We start from the raw sequence: 16579 nt of genomic DNA, 5'->3' as shown, positions 1-16579 counted from the left end.
TGGTTTCTGCAGAACTATTCTTTTTTTTTTTACAAAGGTTACTTCCCCTTTGCAAGTGATTGTTAAAGTATTAAACACTTTTGACTTCAGTCATTTGATTAATCGACTAGGTTAATTAGGAATGTTTTCAGATTCACATTAGCTCCAACCTTCACTGTGGTAGAGGGCAGAGGTTAAAGGTGACTTTAGTTTAATGCCATGATCTCTCCAGTGCTGTGTCCCTGCTCTCCTAGTTGGGTAATTCTGCAATTTCCTCCTGTACCTCTCTCTGCGTTCATCTTTTCTCTCTGTTCACCTGTTATCGCTTTTCCTCTGGTACTTTGGTGCTGCCTTTTCCTTCCTTTTCTCTTTTAGTCCTCTGCCTTGCCCTTCTAATCTGCTTTAGTGCTTGCTTTCTTCACCTCATTATGCCTTTTCCTCTCTTTTGTTTTTGCCTTCTGTCTCTCCATTGGTTCTCTTCTCACTCTCTTAACCTCCTGTTGTCTACAGGCCAACCTACTCCCCACCCATCGTCTTATTTCTCTCTTTTATCTTTCCTCCTTTTCCCCACTCCTTCTCAGCTCCTCTCAACAATGGAAGTTACTCATGGCTTGTGGGGGAAGCATCTGGCCCATGCTGGCTTTCATTCTCTCTCCTTTGTTCTGAGTGCTCTTTTGTTGTAAACACAACAAACAGAAAAGCACAAAATCATCTCTCAAGGCAAACACTGCATAATAATCCTCCTTGTCCCTGTTCCTCTTATCTCTGAAGAATTTGTTCTCCAGGCAAAATAATAAGAAACATAGAAAGGATTCACTAAACTTGGAGGGGAAAGAGAGCCTGGAAAGAGCTTCATCGCATGGGGCAGCACCGCCAAGCTGAAAGTTGGGCAGGTATGACAAAGCAGCTAGTGTAAGGTGAAATATAGTTTGCCAGGAGCTTGGACAGCAGAGTGATGACTCTGTGGTTGATCAGTCCTTGTTGATCAGTCTCTGCTCCCGTGAGGTTGTGGAGGCATGGACAGGATCAAAAATTTTATTTTTTTTTTAGCACTTGATTTCTCGTGCCTTCTCCCCATTTGTCCCCTGAGCCAAGGCCTTGTGTATACGAAATGTGTTTGCCAGAGAACTGTACCTGCTGGAGCTCCGCTGACGTTCTCAAAAAGCCACAGTAAGGTGTTTCTGTGGGGTCTCTTGCCAGTTCCAGCCTCTGGGAAAAATGAAGATAAGAACAGGCTTGCCCGTTGTTGGGGCTCTTGCTTCATGCTAAGTAGGTATTCTCTGATTAAAACAGCTTTCCTCAGAAAATGTAAGTTCCCTGGAAATGAAACATTAGTTGGCATGCACTAGTTTAGACATGCAAATGTTCTCAAAGCTAGAAAGAAAAAAGCTTGTTAAGCAAAAGATGAGCCTTTCCCAATCCCCATAGCTCCATGGTTAGGATTCTGGTGTTTAATGTGGGGCAGCCAGCATCAAGTTCTACCTGGGGCTGGTTCTGCCTGGACCTTCCCTTAGAAATCTTATGTCTGGCTGGCCACTGGCAACCTGCTGTGGGCCTCCATCCTAGTGCAGTTAATGCACTTTGCATAATACACAAGTATCATATTCACAAAAAGACTAGGTGGATAGTTTTTGTTGGTGCAGTATCAGATAGCTCTGCTAAGGAGGTATTAAGGTACTTCCCCCAACAGCTGATCTTCAGAAGAATTATCTGTGATGTGGGAGGTAGGTGTGTGTCTTAGGACAGAAACAAAACTGATATTTAGGAGGAACAGGCTGTGATGCAAACTTCAAATTTAAATATTTGAGCAGCAGCAGATGAATGCAGATGGGACAAAACTAACTGAAATGGGAGGCTGGGGTATTTTGCCCACATTCCTTAGGGAAATTTGGTTTTCGGTGATGCATTTTGAGTTTGTGTCTCTTTTTTACTGCTGTTTACTCCACTGGCTCTGTAAAGATAAGGCAGTGCCACCCACTGTGTTCTGCATCATGTGTTAGAGATTTAAGTTTCAGCTAAACTCTTATTGCTTCTGAGTTGGACTGGTAGCTGTGTGTGTATTTAATCTAATCTTGAAGTTTGGATTGCTCAGCACTTACAAGAGAGTCATGTGGGTCAAGAATAAACTAGGAATGAGGCCATTTCAGAAGAATGCTTTGCGCAGTCTGAAGATTGCCTCTGAAATTTGGATATGCTTAGAGCCTCCCCAAATATGGGAGCTTCCCACACTAACCAGTAAATGAATATTTCCAGAGCTAATGCCAGGGTTTGAGACAGCTGGGTGATCAGATTCAAGGTGGAGTTTGCTATGTTTGCAAACAAATGGAAAATAAGCTAGGAAAAAGAAAAACAAATGTGAGCCAAGATTAGTCAAACAAAGAGTGTTAGGGAATTAGGGCTGGATCCGGCAGCCTTACGGAGGCAAGGCTCTTGCTCTCAGGTACAACCAGTAGCAAGGCTGAGCATGTATTCCCTGTACGCACATGCATAAAAACACACATATACTCCACATATATATGCATATATACACGGCCGCCACACAGATCTACACAGACACACAGAGCATTTACACAAACACAAACAGCACCAATGGCCTCATCCTGTTCTCCTCCCAGACTGAGCAGGATGGAGGCCCAATAGTGAGAAATATACATATATATATACATATATACACGTGTATAAGGTGGATCCTCAAAGGAGCTGGGCTCAGACACTCAGTCTGCCCCCAGATCCCAGTCTCCCCAGTTGCTGGCACCTGGGCATATGAGACCGCAAGGCTGCAGCCCCACTCCTGTTGCTGGTACAGACCCCATCACTCACGCACACACATGTATGTGTTCATGGCTGGCCAGGACTCCCCTGGTCCCTCCAGTAGTCAACGTGCCATGGCCTCACCCTTAGAGATGAGACACCAGTGGGTCTCACCCCTATGGAGCCCCAGACCCCACAGTCTCTCCGGCAACTGGCTGGGACTGTCCTGGTCCCTCTGATAGGCCGCTCCTCCCTTACACACAGCCCCTGGCTCCCAGGCCACTTCACCTGCTTGCCAGCTGGTCCGGCTGGATCTTCATTAGTGCCGCACCTGCACACCCGCACTCGCTGCACCACGGGCACACGGGCCTGTGACCTGGCACTCAGACCCCATACACACCATCCCACCTCACCCAGGAAAAGAATTAGAAATAGAAGATAATACCAAGATAGGCAAGACCGTGCTTATCAACTGCAGGGCAAGGCTGGACAAGTGTGCTGGCCAGCCAACAGTTTACATGCAACTGGCCTTTTTTTCTCCTTATCCCCCCCCTCTCCCCCCTTTGATTCCTCCCCTAAACATCCCATAGTAAGTCCTGTGCAATCCCAAAATGCTCTTCCCCTGCATCCTATAATGTGTCCGTCCCTCCCCCAGCCTGAAAGGTGCTCCAGCCGTTGACTCTTCGTGATGGGTTTCACACCTGGACAATGGGGCTGATGGCTGTCCTGGGACAGCCCGGGGAGGGGCGGGCCCAGGCAGGGTGTCCCTTCCTCCGAGCCCTTAATTTGGGTTGCCACCCGCCATTGTGCCCCTGTGCTCCTCCGGGGGTGTGAAAATGGGGCCTTTGATGTGCTGATGGCTGCTGTGATGGGCCTGGGAGCAGCTGGGGCAGGGTGTTATTGGGGCTCCTCCTCCTGCCGTTGTCTCTCTGTGCTCCTTTGTGGGTGTGCGGAGCAGCTTGTATCACATAGCCTAAGAAAGAGGAGCGCGCAGGCTTCCCTCGCCCTTCTAAACAGCTGTTTTTCTGTCGGGAATAAGATTTTAACAACAACACATAAATACCCGTGAAGGGAGTGAGGGAAAGTGTCACCCCATTTGACCGGTTAATTTCCAGTTATGTGTGGTCAGCTGACCACGCCAAATAAACAGCAGAAGTGAAATTAAAATGTGATCGTTCCAGTTCCCCAGAATCTGGTGACGAAAGTGATGGCTGGTCCCAAGATAATTTTCCGAATGATGAGAAAACGGTGTAAGTCAGCTTTCTCCCCCTGCTCTTGCCCCCAGCCCCAGCTCTGAGCTGTTGCCGTTTTCTGGAGTCAAAATGCTTGGCAGATTCTTAATTCAGTGGAGACTTTTATTGTTTGACAGCGGTTTTGCCCGAGATTCAAAGCACAGCTCTTCAAGGCTCTCCTGGAAGAGTTTGGCAATTGTTCGACCGAAGGATGGACAGCAAATGACTATGAAGCACAGTAGCGCAGTTTGGTTGAGAGGGTAGAAGTTTGGGACTAAATGCAGCTGCAGGGTCACAACTTCAGCTTTGCCCCCATAGATTCTAGCTTTGTAGGAAAAATATATTTAAAAAAAAACCCAACACAAAAGAAAACAACGAACCAAACAGAAAATTCCCCAAACCCAGTTATCCAGGACTGTGCCTCATCCACAGCTTTGGGAGGTGGGAAGAGCATCCGCGGAGCACGGCATTTGCCTCAGGCTTCTGCCGGTGCTATTTGCGCGGCCGCCTGCCCCCGCGCCTGCCCGCCGCGCAGTTTAAAACTACAGATGGAAAACAGCTTTACGTCCTGCGGCTGCCTTCACGCAAGCCACCAGTGTTCTATCATTAGCTAACATTTGCCTGGCATCAAAAGCGTGGTAAACACTCTTCTCCTCCACGCTCTGTGGCCTTTCCCCGAGGCTCTCTCCGGAGCTGGGCAGCCGGAGCCGCGGACTGCCCCCCGGCCCCCCGCCCGCCCTCCCCGGCTCGCCGGGCTCCATGGCCGCCCGGCCGCCCGGCACGCACGCTGCCGGAAGGCGGCTGGTGTCGATTTTAAGTCAGAAAGCGGTGAGAGCTGCGAGTACTGTTTTGGGTTCCCCCCCCCGCCTCGCCCCGCCATTAGGGATGCGGGGGAGCTCCTCCCCGGCCCCGCCCACCGGCCCCCTCCCATGACAGAGGCCATAAATCCGCAGGCTTCAGCGGGGCCGCCGCGTGGGCTCGCGCAGGGCTCGGGGCGGGCGCGGTCGCGGTGCGTGGGCGGGGAGCGGAGCCGCCGCCTCGCGCGTTCCGTTAGGTGGGGGAGCGGCAGCCGTTGGCCGGGAGCCGTTCCTCGCCAGTCGTTTGCCGTTCGCCGACGACGATGGATGCCAAAAAGGTAGGGAGGGAGCGCGGATTTCTTCCTTCCCCCGCCGCGACAGCGCTGCGGCCGGTGCGAGGTGGTGGCCGGCGGGCAGCTGCCGCTCGGGTCTCCGGGCGCTTCGGCGGAGGGCCGAGGATGGGGGGGATGTGGTCGCGACTGGAGGGTGGTCGGGATTCATCGCCGCCTCGTTTTCTGCTGCCGGCGGGTGCCTGTTGGTGGTGGTGAAGGTGGATGCGGTGGTGGTGCTGGCAGGCCGCAGCTGCGGCCCTTTAGCCGGTGACTCGGGAAAAGACCCGTCTGCGAGGGGGGGGCACAGGCTGTTTGGGAGGGGCTGTTGCAGGTCGTAAGATTGATTTGTTTTCGTGCGTGTGGCCTGATGATCCACATGATGCTATCCGTGTTTTATTGTATTGATCACGAGTTTTATTTTGCTGGCAGGGCAGCGCTTGTTTGTCCCAGGATTCATGATGCTAAAAGGGGGATTACTCTTAAAGGCATTTTTTTGGTGGTGGTGGTATGGCTTATTATAATAAAGCTATTTTTAAATTTCAAGAAGAAAGCAAAGCATAACCTTTCCTCCTTTCTCCTTTGGAGAGCGGAGAACAGAGCCTTTGTCGGCATCATAGCTCATCTGCAGCTACGAGTGAGGCGTGCACCAGTGGAGTGCGCTAATGACTGCGTGTGTTTGAAAGCATCAGGGGAGAAAAGCAGGCAGGCATGAGGAAAGAGAGAGACAGCAAATATCCAGCTGAACCCGGTGCAGGATGCCAGGGGATTACAGTTACACAGGAACAGCAGAATCGGGGAAGCCCGGGGCCCTCACAGCCCTATTGATGGGAGGTGCGGGTGGTGTGAGAAGATGAGGCAGAAGAAAGGAGAGCATCTGATCAAGGTCGACTCAGGAGGGCTGAGAGGCCGCTTTAGCTGGGTTCAACAAGTTGTGCTGCTCTGAAGTTCCACTCAGTGAAGGAAAGGGGGGCTGGTGAGAAGTATCTCCTGGATAATGAACGCTGCTGATGCCTGTGTTGGAGGGAGGGGTGGTGGTTTGAATTCCTTGCCGGTGTACAGACCTCAGCCTTGTGCCTTTGGGTAGGGGGGGGTGTAGCTGTACTATTTCTGAGCTCCCTGTTTGCCTTTTGGGAAGTGAGGCACTTCCACCAGTAACAAATGATCCATACATTAGATCACAGTCTGGCTCGTTGGAGGGGATGGGTCAGGCCATGTGATGTCTTGGTGGTATGAGACTGGGTAAGAGATGAATAGCAGGCAATAGCCAGGAGAAGGGAGTATGAAGAGTTAGAAGAACTAACTTCCTTATAGCTTATGTACGTACCATGTACGTAAGGGGTACCCACAAAGCAGGTACCCTGTGGTCCCTACTGCACCCAGAAGAAAAAGGCCATCGGTGACCACTGCAAGCCATGATAAAGCAGAGCCCTGGGGGGAAAGATGCTCTTGTGTTGAGTCACTGTGAAAATGTAGAGAGCTGGGTTTTGTCCTCAGCTTTGCTATACCTGCTGACTAGGGATGACCTGGCCTGGAGTCCTAAAATTGCTTAGATGTCTTTTTTAGGCATCCAGGTGCTTTGAAAGAGCTGTGTCCTTTTGGTTCTGTGCCAAACTTCCTTGCAACAAAAATGAGGGGAGCGGTCACAGGGTGGCAGGGAGAAGAAGCCTAGACCGCCTAGGGTGTGTTCAGGTGTGAATGCTACCTCGGGAATCATCTGCCCCCTGCAAGAAAAGGACCCTTGTCCCCTTTGTCTCCTTCACTAACCTCGGCAGGAAGAGAGCTCAGCCTGAGACATTTACATGATGTAGGTGGGGGAAACCATGCCTGAGAGTAATTTCCCCGGTTTCTGTTTACTGGGGCCTAACTTGTAGCTGCATAAGGGTTGTGCAGGCCAGAGGCACCTACATGCTTGGCTTGAAAGATTGGTAAAGGTGGTGTGAGCACTGGCAGAAGATTATTGGCAAAAATTTTGGGTAGCCTTGGGAGCTCTTGCTCCTGGAGCTGAGCTAGAAAACGAGACTGGAAGAGCTGTGACAGCATGCCCCACGGAGTACTTTTCTCTCCCCTGCCAGCCTTAGGACAATAATTGGAAAACCTTGGAAAAGGGACTGTTAATATTTTTGGAAAAGCTTCCAATCCCTCCTGAGACAGAAACATGATCTTTCCAAATTGTGCCAACTTAAGCACTGGCCATCTAAGTGCCAACTTCTGAGTCACCTGCTCCCCCGCGCCTCCCTAACACAGAGCGGGCTTAAATGCCACAAGCTTTAAAAATGTAGAAAATGTCAGATGCTTTTCACTGATACTTAAATTTCTGTCTGTGGGACTTCTGAGGTTGGACCTTCAAGCTTCCTCTATGGCTCTGAGGGCTCAGCAGTTATTTTATTTTAATAGAGATTCGCATATACTCAAATTCCAGGGAATGTGCTTCATTTAAAATACCAAGTATTGCCACAGCATCAAGAAAAATAAACGGGAAGTTTGGCAGCACTGCCACCGCCTCTGTGAGGCAGGCTGCCAGAGGCTGCTGTGCCAGGTGCCCTGGGGCAGGGTTGGGAAGCTCTAGCCTGGGAAAAGCAGGCCTGTTGCTGAAGAGTGCATGTTTTAACTGTTAGGAGTGACTGCCAGTATAGCTCACGGGCAGATCTGAGACTCAATTTATGGGAACTTGTCAGTTGGCATGGGGAAGAGTTAGACCCTTGTTTCATGACATGCCAGAGATCAGCAAAAGCTTTTCTGTAAAGCAGATCAACCCAAAATAACAGCCACTCATGCAGCCAGTGTATTCATTACTAATGAACTGAGAATAGTTGATGAAGGTTAGGAGATAATAAAGGGGAGGTCCTGAGAGGCCCTCCTACTTCTAGTCCCTTTCCAGGGTCTCTGTTACCGGTACCCCCCTTGCTGGATAAAAGCCCATTCCCTGCCCTTGGCACACTTGCACATGGCACCTATAAGCTGCAGCTGCTGTTTATGCTGAAGAGAAACTGAAGTTGTGTATAAAGCACGAATAACCAAATTAACTAAATAATTGTTTTCTCTCTCTTTTCCACAGAAAATCACAGCACCCCTTATCTGTGCTGTTTCCATTGCTGCCATTGGATCTCTCCAGTTTGGGTACAACACTGGTGTCATCAATGCTCCTGAGAAGGTGAGAGGGAGAATGAGTTGGGGAGATGGTATGAGTGAGGGGCTGATGAGAAGACAAAGGTGTAAAAATAAGAGGAGCTGTCTCCTGAGCAGCTAACAACTTGGTTCTGGTTTATGAAGTCAAGGAAAGAAGACATTCAAAACCCCCTCTCCACTACAACAATGGACGGGAAGGGAGGAGAGAGCAAGCAGAGAGGTTAGTTCTCTTAATTAGGAGTGCAGAGGGTTGACTAGGGCAGGAGGGATCCATCTACCATTTCCTGGTGGGTCTATATTTGGTGCATGGAGGAATGTGAGCCCCTTCAGTTTTGAGTCAGAATAAACCAGCCATGGCAGAAAGAATGTAGAGGGCAGCGTGCAGAAAACGGTTGATGGTTGGTAGGGATTACAGTTGCTCTAGCTTAGTTTATCTCAGGACTATCTCGGGCTTCTTCATTTGTTTATTCATTCCTTGTGTTAAGTGTAGATTTGGTGCTTGTAAAAGGGTTGTGACTGGGACACTGACCAAATCATCTCATGACTGTAGCCTAAGAAAGAAGAGAAGAGATGAAGAAAACGAGAAATGTGGTTTTCTTGCAACTATAAGATGGTTCCTCTCTCTCAGGAACTGAGTCACCAATACCACATCCACTCTGTCTCCGGGAATAGATGTCACATCACACACTGGGCGGGGGGTGGGGGAGCGGGAGGTGGGGGGGGTGTCCTCCCTAGCTAATGTCCTGCTGCCATCTGCTGGGGGCAGATGCTCTGAGGCCATGTCCCCCTCAGCCCTTGCAGAATTTCCCTCATTATCAAAGAGGATGCCTTGGAAATCAGCAACACAGCCCTGTCACATCCCCATGGGACAACGAAGGATTGTTTTACATAATGCTGCAACCTTTCAGGCTTACCTCAGTGAAACTTTCTGTGTCTCTTAAACTATTTCCATCCCAGAAAGCCCATCCCTGCTGCCAGAGTTCTGGTATTGCCAGAAATGTTGCCTTCCATTCTCTGATCATGTTTTCTTGCTCCCTCACTCCCAACTGTCTCACACCCACCCCCCAAGCACCACCAGTGCTCACATTATCCAGAAACATTCAGAAGATAAGCCTGTTTTCCTCAGTCATCACTGGCCCACCCCTCCACGTTCAGTGAAGCAATCTCTCCCTCATCATACTGCTACTGATATACTGAACTTCTCAATGAAAGTTCCTCTTTCTGCATCCTCACCTTTCCCTTGTACGACTTGTTGCTGCCTACTGAATTTTTAGGATCTATTCTTGCTTCTTTCCTCCATGAAAACAGAAGGAAGACCTCAGAAGTAATCTCCCTTCTCCCCAGTGCAAAATGCCTCCCACTGGATTGTAACTCTTTCCCCACCTGGTTTCTCTTGCAGATCATCCGGAGGTTCTTCAACAGAACCTTGTCAGAACGGAGTGGGGTGGCTGTCTCCTCAGAGCTGCTCACCTCTCTGTGGTCCCTTTCTGTGGCCATCTTCTCGGTAGGAGGTATGATTGGCTCCTTCTCAGTCAGCCTGTTCGTCAACAGATTTGGCAGGTAAGTTGGGAAGAGGGATCCAAGCCATTAGAGAATTTTTCCCTTCTATGGAGTGTTGGGAGGAAGAGCGCAGAGGGGAGGAGGAGGAGGAGGCGGCGGCGGCTGGGGAGGAAACAAGAATGTATGGGCTGCAAAAAGAAAGAAAGGGTTGCAGGCCAAGGCAGGAGCTAAACGGAAATTACTCTGCTCTCCCACCCCTGAGATGGGGGGTCATGGGTAGCTTTACCCCTCTCCCAATGATTTTCCAGATGTATTGCCAGTTTAAGCTCAGTCTTGACATCTTTACCCTGGCAGGAGGAACTCCATGCTGCTGGTGAACATCTTAGCCTTTGCTGGTGGCATTCTCATGGCCTTCTCTAAGATAGCAAAGTCAGTGGAAATGCTGATCATTGGTCGCTTCATTATTGGCCTCTTCTGTGGTCTCTGCACTGGCTTTGTGCCCATGTACATCAGTGAGGTCTCGCCCACCAGCCTCCGTGGAGCCTTTGGGACCCTCAACCAGCTGGGCATTGTTGTAGGCATCCTGGTGGCCCAGGTAGGCCTGACACAACCTGATCCTGCCCTCAGGGGAAAGGGGGCTGGGGCAGGGCGAGGTGGGCTGCACTTGCCATCAGGTGCGGTATGTGTTTCTGTCATACTTACTGGTGTGGAGATGAGGAATCGGAGTATTTAAATCACTTGATTTCTCTCCAATTCTTGGTCTAGATCTTTGGCCTGGAGGAAATCATGGGGACTGAAGCACTTTGGCCACTGCTTTTGGGGTTCACGATCCTCCCAGCAATCCTGCAGTGCGTGGCTCTTCTTTTCTGCCCTGAGAGCCCCCGTTTCCTATTGATCAACAAGATGCAGGAAGAGAAAGCGCAAGCAGGTAAGAACTCATCTCTGAAGGGGCAGGGCTGTATTCTGGCTCCCAGCCTGCACTGAACTTGAGTGGGAGGTCAGGACTGACTGTGGAGCCTGTGGTGGATCAGGATGTGACTCCCGGAGGGCACCAGGCCTACCCTCCCATCCTTTAGGTCGTGCTAGTGCCAGGAAGTGTGAAAAACCTGGCCTCCCAAAAGAGACTCCAGGTGGAATTAAGATGTGAGGAGAGGCACCTGGCCTGGCGGCATATAGCAGGGCCAGCTGCTGCAGCTCTGCCAGCTCCTCCTGAAAGGCAGGAAATAGGCTGATACTTAACAAGGAGCTTGGAGGGTGTTTCCATCTCCTACTGCAGAGGGCAAGCGTGTGAACAGAATTAGGGAGCAAATGTAAGTCTGGAGATCAAGCAACATGAGCAGGACCTGGGCCTGGTTTCCATGCTGATCAGAGCACCCCGATGTCTGGGTTGAAAAGATGAGCAAGGCTCTATGTAGAGGCTCGGTCTTTCCCACGCAGCAGGCCCAAACGCTGACTGGCAGATGGTCCAGTCTTCCCAGTGTGCCCTCCCTGAAACAGCAGGGCAGGGTGTGGGGAACCTACTGGCCATGGGTGTATTATACCTGGCACTTTTTGATTCCTCCCTCCAGTTCTCCAGAAGCTCCGTGGTACACAAGATGTGTCTCAAGACATCCTGGAGATGAAAGAAGAGAGTGCTAAAATGTCCCAGGAAAAGAAAGCAACTGTGCCTGAGCTCTTCCGTTCTCCAAACTACCGTCAAGCCATTATCATTGCCATCATGCTACAGCTCTCCCAACAGCTCTCAGGCATCAATGCTGTGAGTTATCTTCCTGTCCCATCCGCTGGGCCTCCCTGGTCTCTGGCAACACTTGCCACTAGTGTTGAGAGAGCTGTGCTTCCAAAAACCCCTTTTTGCGCCTTGACTGGAGGTCACTGTGTTTTGTGATAACTGCAGAGATTGCTAAGATGGAAAGTAGAGATTATATTGGCTTTCACTTTTCCCATACACACCCCGGCAAGACGTTGCAGCCTTGCATCAAGTGAATGAACCTTGACTGGAAGCATGCTGTTTTATACTGTTGAGTGCTTCTTAGAAACTCCCTGTTGGGCCTGCAAGCCATTAGGCAGGGAACAAGAGGCATGCTCTCAAACACTGGAATTGTGACGGTGTCCAACTTTTGCTTCTCTTCCCAGGTATTCTATTATTCTACAGGGATTTTTGAAAGAGCTGGTATCACACAGCCTGTGTATGCCACCATTGGAGCTGGTGTGGTGAACACAGTCTTCACTGTTGTGTCGGTAAGTGGAACAGGGCCTTATGGTGAGAGGTAACATGTCTGCCTGGGCTTTTTTGGGAGATGTGACTGAAGACAAGTAGCCAGGCTGTGGCAAAGTGTTGGGCTAGGCAATGGCCTATAAGAGCAAAGAAAAGAATGCATTAAAAGCATTGTGGGAAGAGAGGAGGGGAGAAAGAGGTATTGTTATCCTTTTAGAAGAAAGGGAGGGTTGAAAAGGAGTGCATGGGGGAAAAGAATGATAAGAGAAGGCAGTAGCAAGAACCAGAGAGGAAAAACTTGTGCCGAGGATGGAGCAGCCTGGTAACCTGCACACTGAGATCACCACTGGCACTGAGGGCTACAGGCAGATAAAAGAAAGGTGCAGGGCACACTGAGCAAGGGAGCCTCTTCTGCTCTTGCTGCCAAAGTCATGGATTTTTTTTTTTTTCTCCTTCTGCCATGTTTCCAGCTGTTCCTGGTGGAGCGTGCAGGGCGCAGGACCCTCCATTTAGTTGGTTTGGGTGGCATGGCTGTGTGTGCTATTCTTATGACTGTCGCTTTAGCTCTGAAGGTGAGTAATTGGTGTTCTTCTCCAGGCTGGCCCCAGCAGGGGACCTGTAAGACTATGCATCTGCCTTGCCCTGCAATTCTGCCCTGTAGGCAGGTACAGCTGGGGCTAGAGCTGAGTATGCAGTGGAGAGCGCAACTTCCTAACTGCGGAAACTGTGCCACAGAGTTCACAATGCAGCTGAGAACGTTGCGACACTGGAGATAGCATTGTGCTATGCTATGTTTGCCTCAAATTGCAGCTGGTCATGTTTTGTTCCCTTGCAGGACATTGTGAAGTGGATCAGATACATCAGCATTGTTGCCACTTTTGGCTTTGTGGCTCTTTTTGAGATTGGCCCTGGCCCTATCCCCTGGTTCATTGTGGCAGAACTCTTCAGCCAGGGCCCACGGCCTGCAGCCATGGCAGTGGCTGGTTGTTCCAACTGGACCTCTAATTTCTTGGTGGGAATGCTCTTCCCCTATGCAGAGGTAAGGACCCAGTTTGCAAAGCACTGAGAGTGCTGCAGCTTTGGAATAGGTGTCCAGAGTAGTTGTGGAATCTCCATCCTCGGAGACTTCAAAACATTACTATATGACCCTTAACAACCTGATCTCTCCTTGAAGTTGTCCCTGCTTTGAGCAGAGGGCTGGTCAGTCTTCCAGAGGTCCCTGATTCTGTGTTCTGATTGTTAACTGAAGGTTGAGAGTGTTGTGGCTGACCTCACATTCTGCTGTCTTAATTGCTTGTAGCTTATAAATAGTTGGAAGAGCCATCTTAATTAACACATCAAGGCTTTCCCTTTAAAAGCCTCCATTTCGGTCGCCCCCAGGAACATTAAAGCATTTCAAAAGCCCACAGGAACCTGTTTTCATTTTAAAAAATACTGTGTTGAGAAAAAGTCAGTAAGGGCATTGTTGGAGAAAGGTGTTAGAATTTTGACCTGTCAACAGCAGGTCCTTGCTGACCTTGTATTTAGGTTTATGAGCTTTTCAAATTAAAAACTCCTACTTTTGTCCTCCCTGCAGAAACTATGTGGCTCCTATGTCTTCCTCATCTTCCTTGTTTTCCTGGTCATCTTCTTTGTCTTCACATTCTTCAAAGTGCCAGAGACCAAGGGCAGGACTTTTGAAGACATCTCCAGGGGCTTTGAAGGACGAGCAGAAGCCAGCCCCACATCACCTGTAGAGAAGAACCCCATGGTGGAGCTGAACAGCATACCTGACAAAGAAGTTGCCTAAGATTCATGACACATCCCTTCTTCGACTCTTACATGCTTAAAGAGTCATTAAAGGAATAAGCAAAGAAAACCATGAGAACTGGGACATTTTTTCCCCCCCCCTCAGTTGCTGCTATTTTCTTCTTTGCACCCATATACTCGCCCATTCTGCCAGGCTTACCAGCATTAAGCAAATCTGATATGGGTGATCCCATTTTCAAGTACTGGAAGGCATCTGGCGCTCGCAAAAATAATCTCATCTTCCCTGTCACAAACGTCAGGAGAACAGAGGAAAGCTGGCAATATTTTTGCTTTTCTCACCTATAATTGCTATTTGGGGTTAACATACTTATGCACGCAGTGACCATTACGTATTTGAATCTAATTACTATTTTTGTAGTGAGTTGAAGTGACCCACTAAACAAGTCCCCGGTCCTTTGAGTCTACTCTGTGTGTGTGTGTGCGCGCAGTGTTACACTGGAATTTAACAAGCCTACCAAAAAGCCATCTCCTTGCTTTTTCCTATCCGGTGTGCACTTTTTTCAGCCTCAGGAAAAAGGGGACCAAGTTACATGCATATTTTTTCCTGCTCTTTTATTTTTTTGTATAGACAGACTGAAAGCATACTTTTACTTAAGTTTATTTATTTGTATGTCACTTTGTAAATATTTATTTTTTTAATGGTGTACAAAAATGTACAGATAATGAAATTGAAGATGTTTAAGAGAAATAGCTATTCTAACAAAAGATGCTGTAGACTTGAGGTGCAATAAGACTGTAAAGGAGAAATGTGGTACTAAACAGGAGATTGGGCATTTTGGATGGTATGTACAACAGAGCCAATTATGCACATCACCTTTAAGTTATTTGTGCCCTCTGGAAAGAAATTCAAAGAATTGCATACTAGTGAGAAGAGGTATGTTTGTTTGACCACCAAAATCTCTGTTATTTGGGATTTTTTGGGTGGCAATTTTAAATATTGTTCCCAAGTGTTGATTGGAAAGTGGTATTGCAGCAAATGGGTGTTGTTAGTTTATATTTTCAGTCATGGTTAAGCATTGTATGGGACGATTGAGCGTGGTGATTACAAACCAGAAAGTAACTTTTCCAGCCTTCTCTTGATTTTTTTTTTTTTTGGCTTCTCTGCTGTATTCTAGTAGGTCAAAGTCTGAAATCTGCAGATTGTTACTTAAAGGTATGCGAGGATAAAAATTATTTTCCAAAGCTGTATTTTCTTAGCAATTGTTCTTAGAAATATTAGACAGGCATGTAGCATGACCCTTCTGGACACAGGTGTGGTCAGTTATGGCGCATGTAAGTTCATGAAGGTAGAGATGCAGGACTAGAGACCAGAGCTACGGGAACTTGCTAGCCTAGCAGTGTGATGGGTCTGTAGTGCTCAGTCCACTGGTTGGTTGCAGGCCCAATGTTTTTGCCCCATGTGTCCTCTCTGGAAGATCTGCATGTTGTGATGCTCACCAGTGTGCAGCATGCTGTGTAGATGTGTACAGCTCTGTAACAGTGCCTCTTCAAAGGGATATGGGAGACAATAATTGTACAACAGTAAATATTGGTCTCCCTGCTTGTCACACTGCTAGGCAATCGAGAGTATGCATACACCTGCCCTTGCTGCCGAGCTAGCACAGTTCAGTTCAGGAAGGCAAAAAGTAGCACATATGGCATACTTGCAATCAAGGGGTGGGAGCTTTGCTTCACTGACTGCAGTGCTCTGTCAAGAGAGGCTCCAGGCCCATGTCTGTCCAGACCTGCGCAAGCTATCTAAAGGTAGCACAGAGGTACCAATTTAAACTGCTCTAAGATCGGCGTTTTCAGACTTGATCAGACTCGGGTCTACCTGCAAACTCATGCTGGAGTTCATTGCTGGATATCCTAGAAGAGAGGCAGGCCCACAGATTCCAAGGTGAGTAAAAGGAAGAAAGGCTCAGAAAGGTAGGAATTCAGCAAAATTGTTGTAGCATGGGTAGCCCAACCTTTCTTGACAACGTATTTGCTTCAGAGCAGTTCCCATTGATGTATGTTCTGGGGGCGTGTATCTGGCATTGTCAGTAACTAGAGTGATGACATTTCTACCTTCCCTAATGAGAAACAGTTGCAAACATCAGTAAAATTTGCTGCTGTGAAATACTTCCTGTGACTTCATTTTAAATACACCAGCTTTGCACAATGCAATCCTATTACATCCAGTTTTCCCTAGCTTTCTATCGGGCTTCTGTGCCAGATATTTATTCTCAGAAGTATTATATATGACTTCTTTCCAAACTTTGACATTTTGACTCAGTTATACAGATTTTTGTCCCCTTCCTTTGACCCTCCAGCACTTCCAGACATGAAATTTCTATATGGGCATCTATATGTTAGGAAATTCCCCCTACGGCTATGCATAAAAGCATTCCATACTGTGCATCAGAGATGTGTGTTGGCTTGGACCGAAATGTGTAGGTCTTTCTCACATGTATCTCTTTGGGTTTTTTTCTGTAACAGCATTGTGTATATTTTGGATGGGTTTTATATGCTTATTAATGTGGTTGTTTCCTGTTTTTAAAATAAAAATTATAGAACTAAGTATCTGTTTTGGATTTTACCCTGTAGGTCTTCTGTTTCTTACTCCTTTATCACAGCCTGGGACTACATCCTGGAATGTCCCCAACTTCTGCCCTGCAACCTTTCTGGCTAGCCCAGCACCCTGCATTTGCTGTTTTATTCTAGTGGAAATGACCATTTCTCTCAGCCTCCATGCATATCACCTTAATAATTTCCCTTACTACTATTCCTCAAGAGTTTTTAAACTAAAAAGATAGGCTCCTCTGGCTTTTGTTTGCATCTGAATCCTTTCCCAGTATTTCTTGGTCACTGGAGGGG

General features: G+C 48.3%; 1 protein-coding gene across 1 annotated transcript; it reads left to right on the top strand.

The window, feature by feature from the left end:
• The first annotated feature begins 4924 nt into the window (after window positions 1-4924).
• On the top strand, window positions 4925-16282 carry LOC142088311 (solute carrier family 2, facilitated glucose transporter member 3). Its single transcript, XM_075163546.1, has 10 exons — window positions 4925-5097; window positions 8147-8242; window positions 9617-9777; window positions 10072-10312; window positions 10483-10645; window positions 11286-11473; window positions 11851-11955; window positions 12403-12504; window positions 12768-12971; window positions 13509-16282. Exons 1-10 carry the CDS (start codon window positions 5083-5085, stop codon window positions 13719-13721), a joined length of 1488 nt encoding a protein of 495 aa, XP_075019647.1. The 5' UTR covers window positions 4925-5082; the 3' UTR covers window positions 13722-16282.
• Window positions 16283-16579: the final 297 nt, after the last annotated feature.

Source organism: Calonectris borealis, chromosome 1 (assembly GCF_964195595.1).
Source record: "Calonectris borealis chromosome 1, bCalBor7.hap1.2, whole genome shotgun sequence".
In the NCBI taxonomy this organism is placed as follows: domain Eukaryota; kingdom Metazoa; phylum Chordata; class Aves; order Procellariiformes; family Procellariidae; genus Calonectris; species Calonectris borealis.
This window is presented reverse-complemented; position numbering and strand designations above follow the sequence as displayed.

What these genes read in the sequence shown, in the direction of transcription:
- LOC142088311 (XM_075163546.1), top strand. An exon ending in TTCGTCAACAGATTTGGCAG is followed by an intron (nt 9,778 to 10,071) that starts GTAAGTTGGGAA and finishes TTACCCTGGCAG; the next exon opens with GAGGAACTCCATGCTGCTGG. An exon ending in GGAAGAGAAAGCGCAAGCAG is followed by an intron (nt 10,646 to 11,285) that starts GTAAGAACTCAT and finishes TCCTCCCTCCAG; the next exon opens with TTCTCCAGAAGCTCCGTGGT.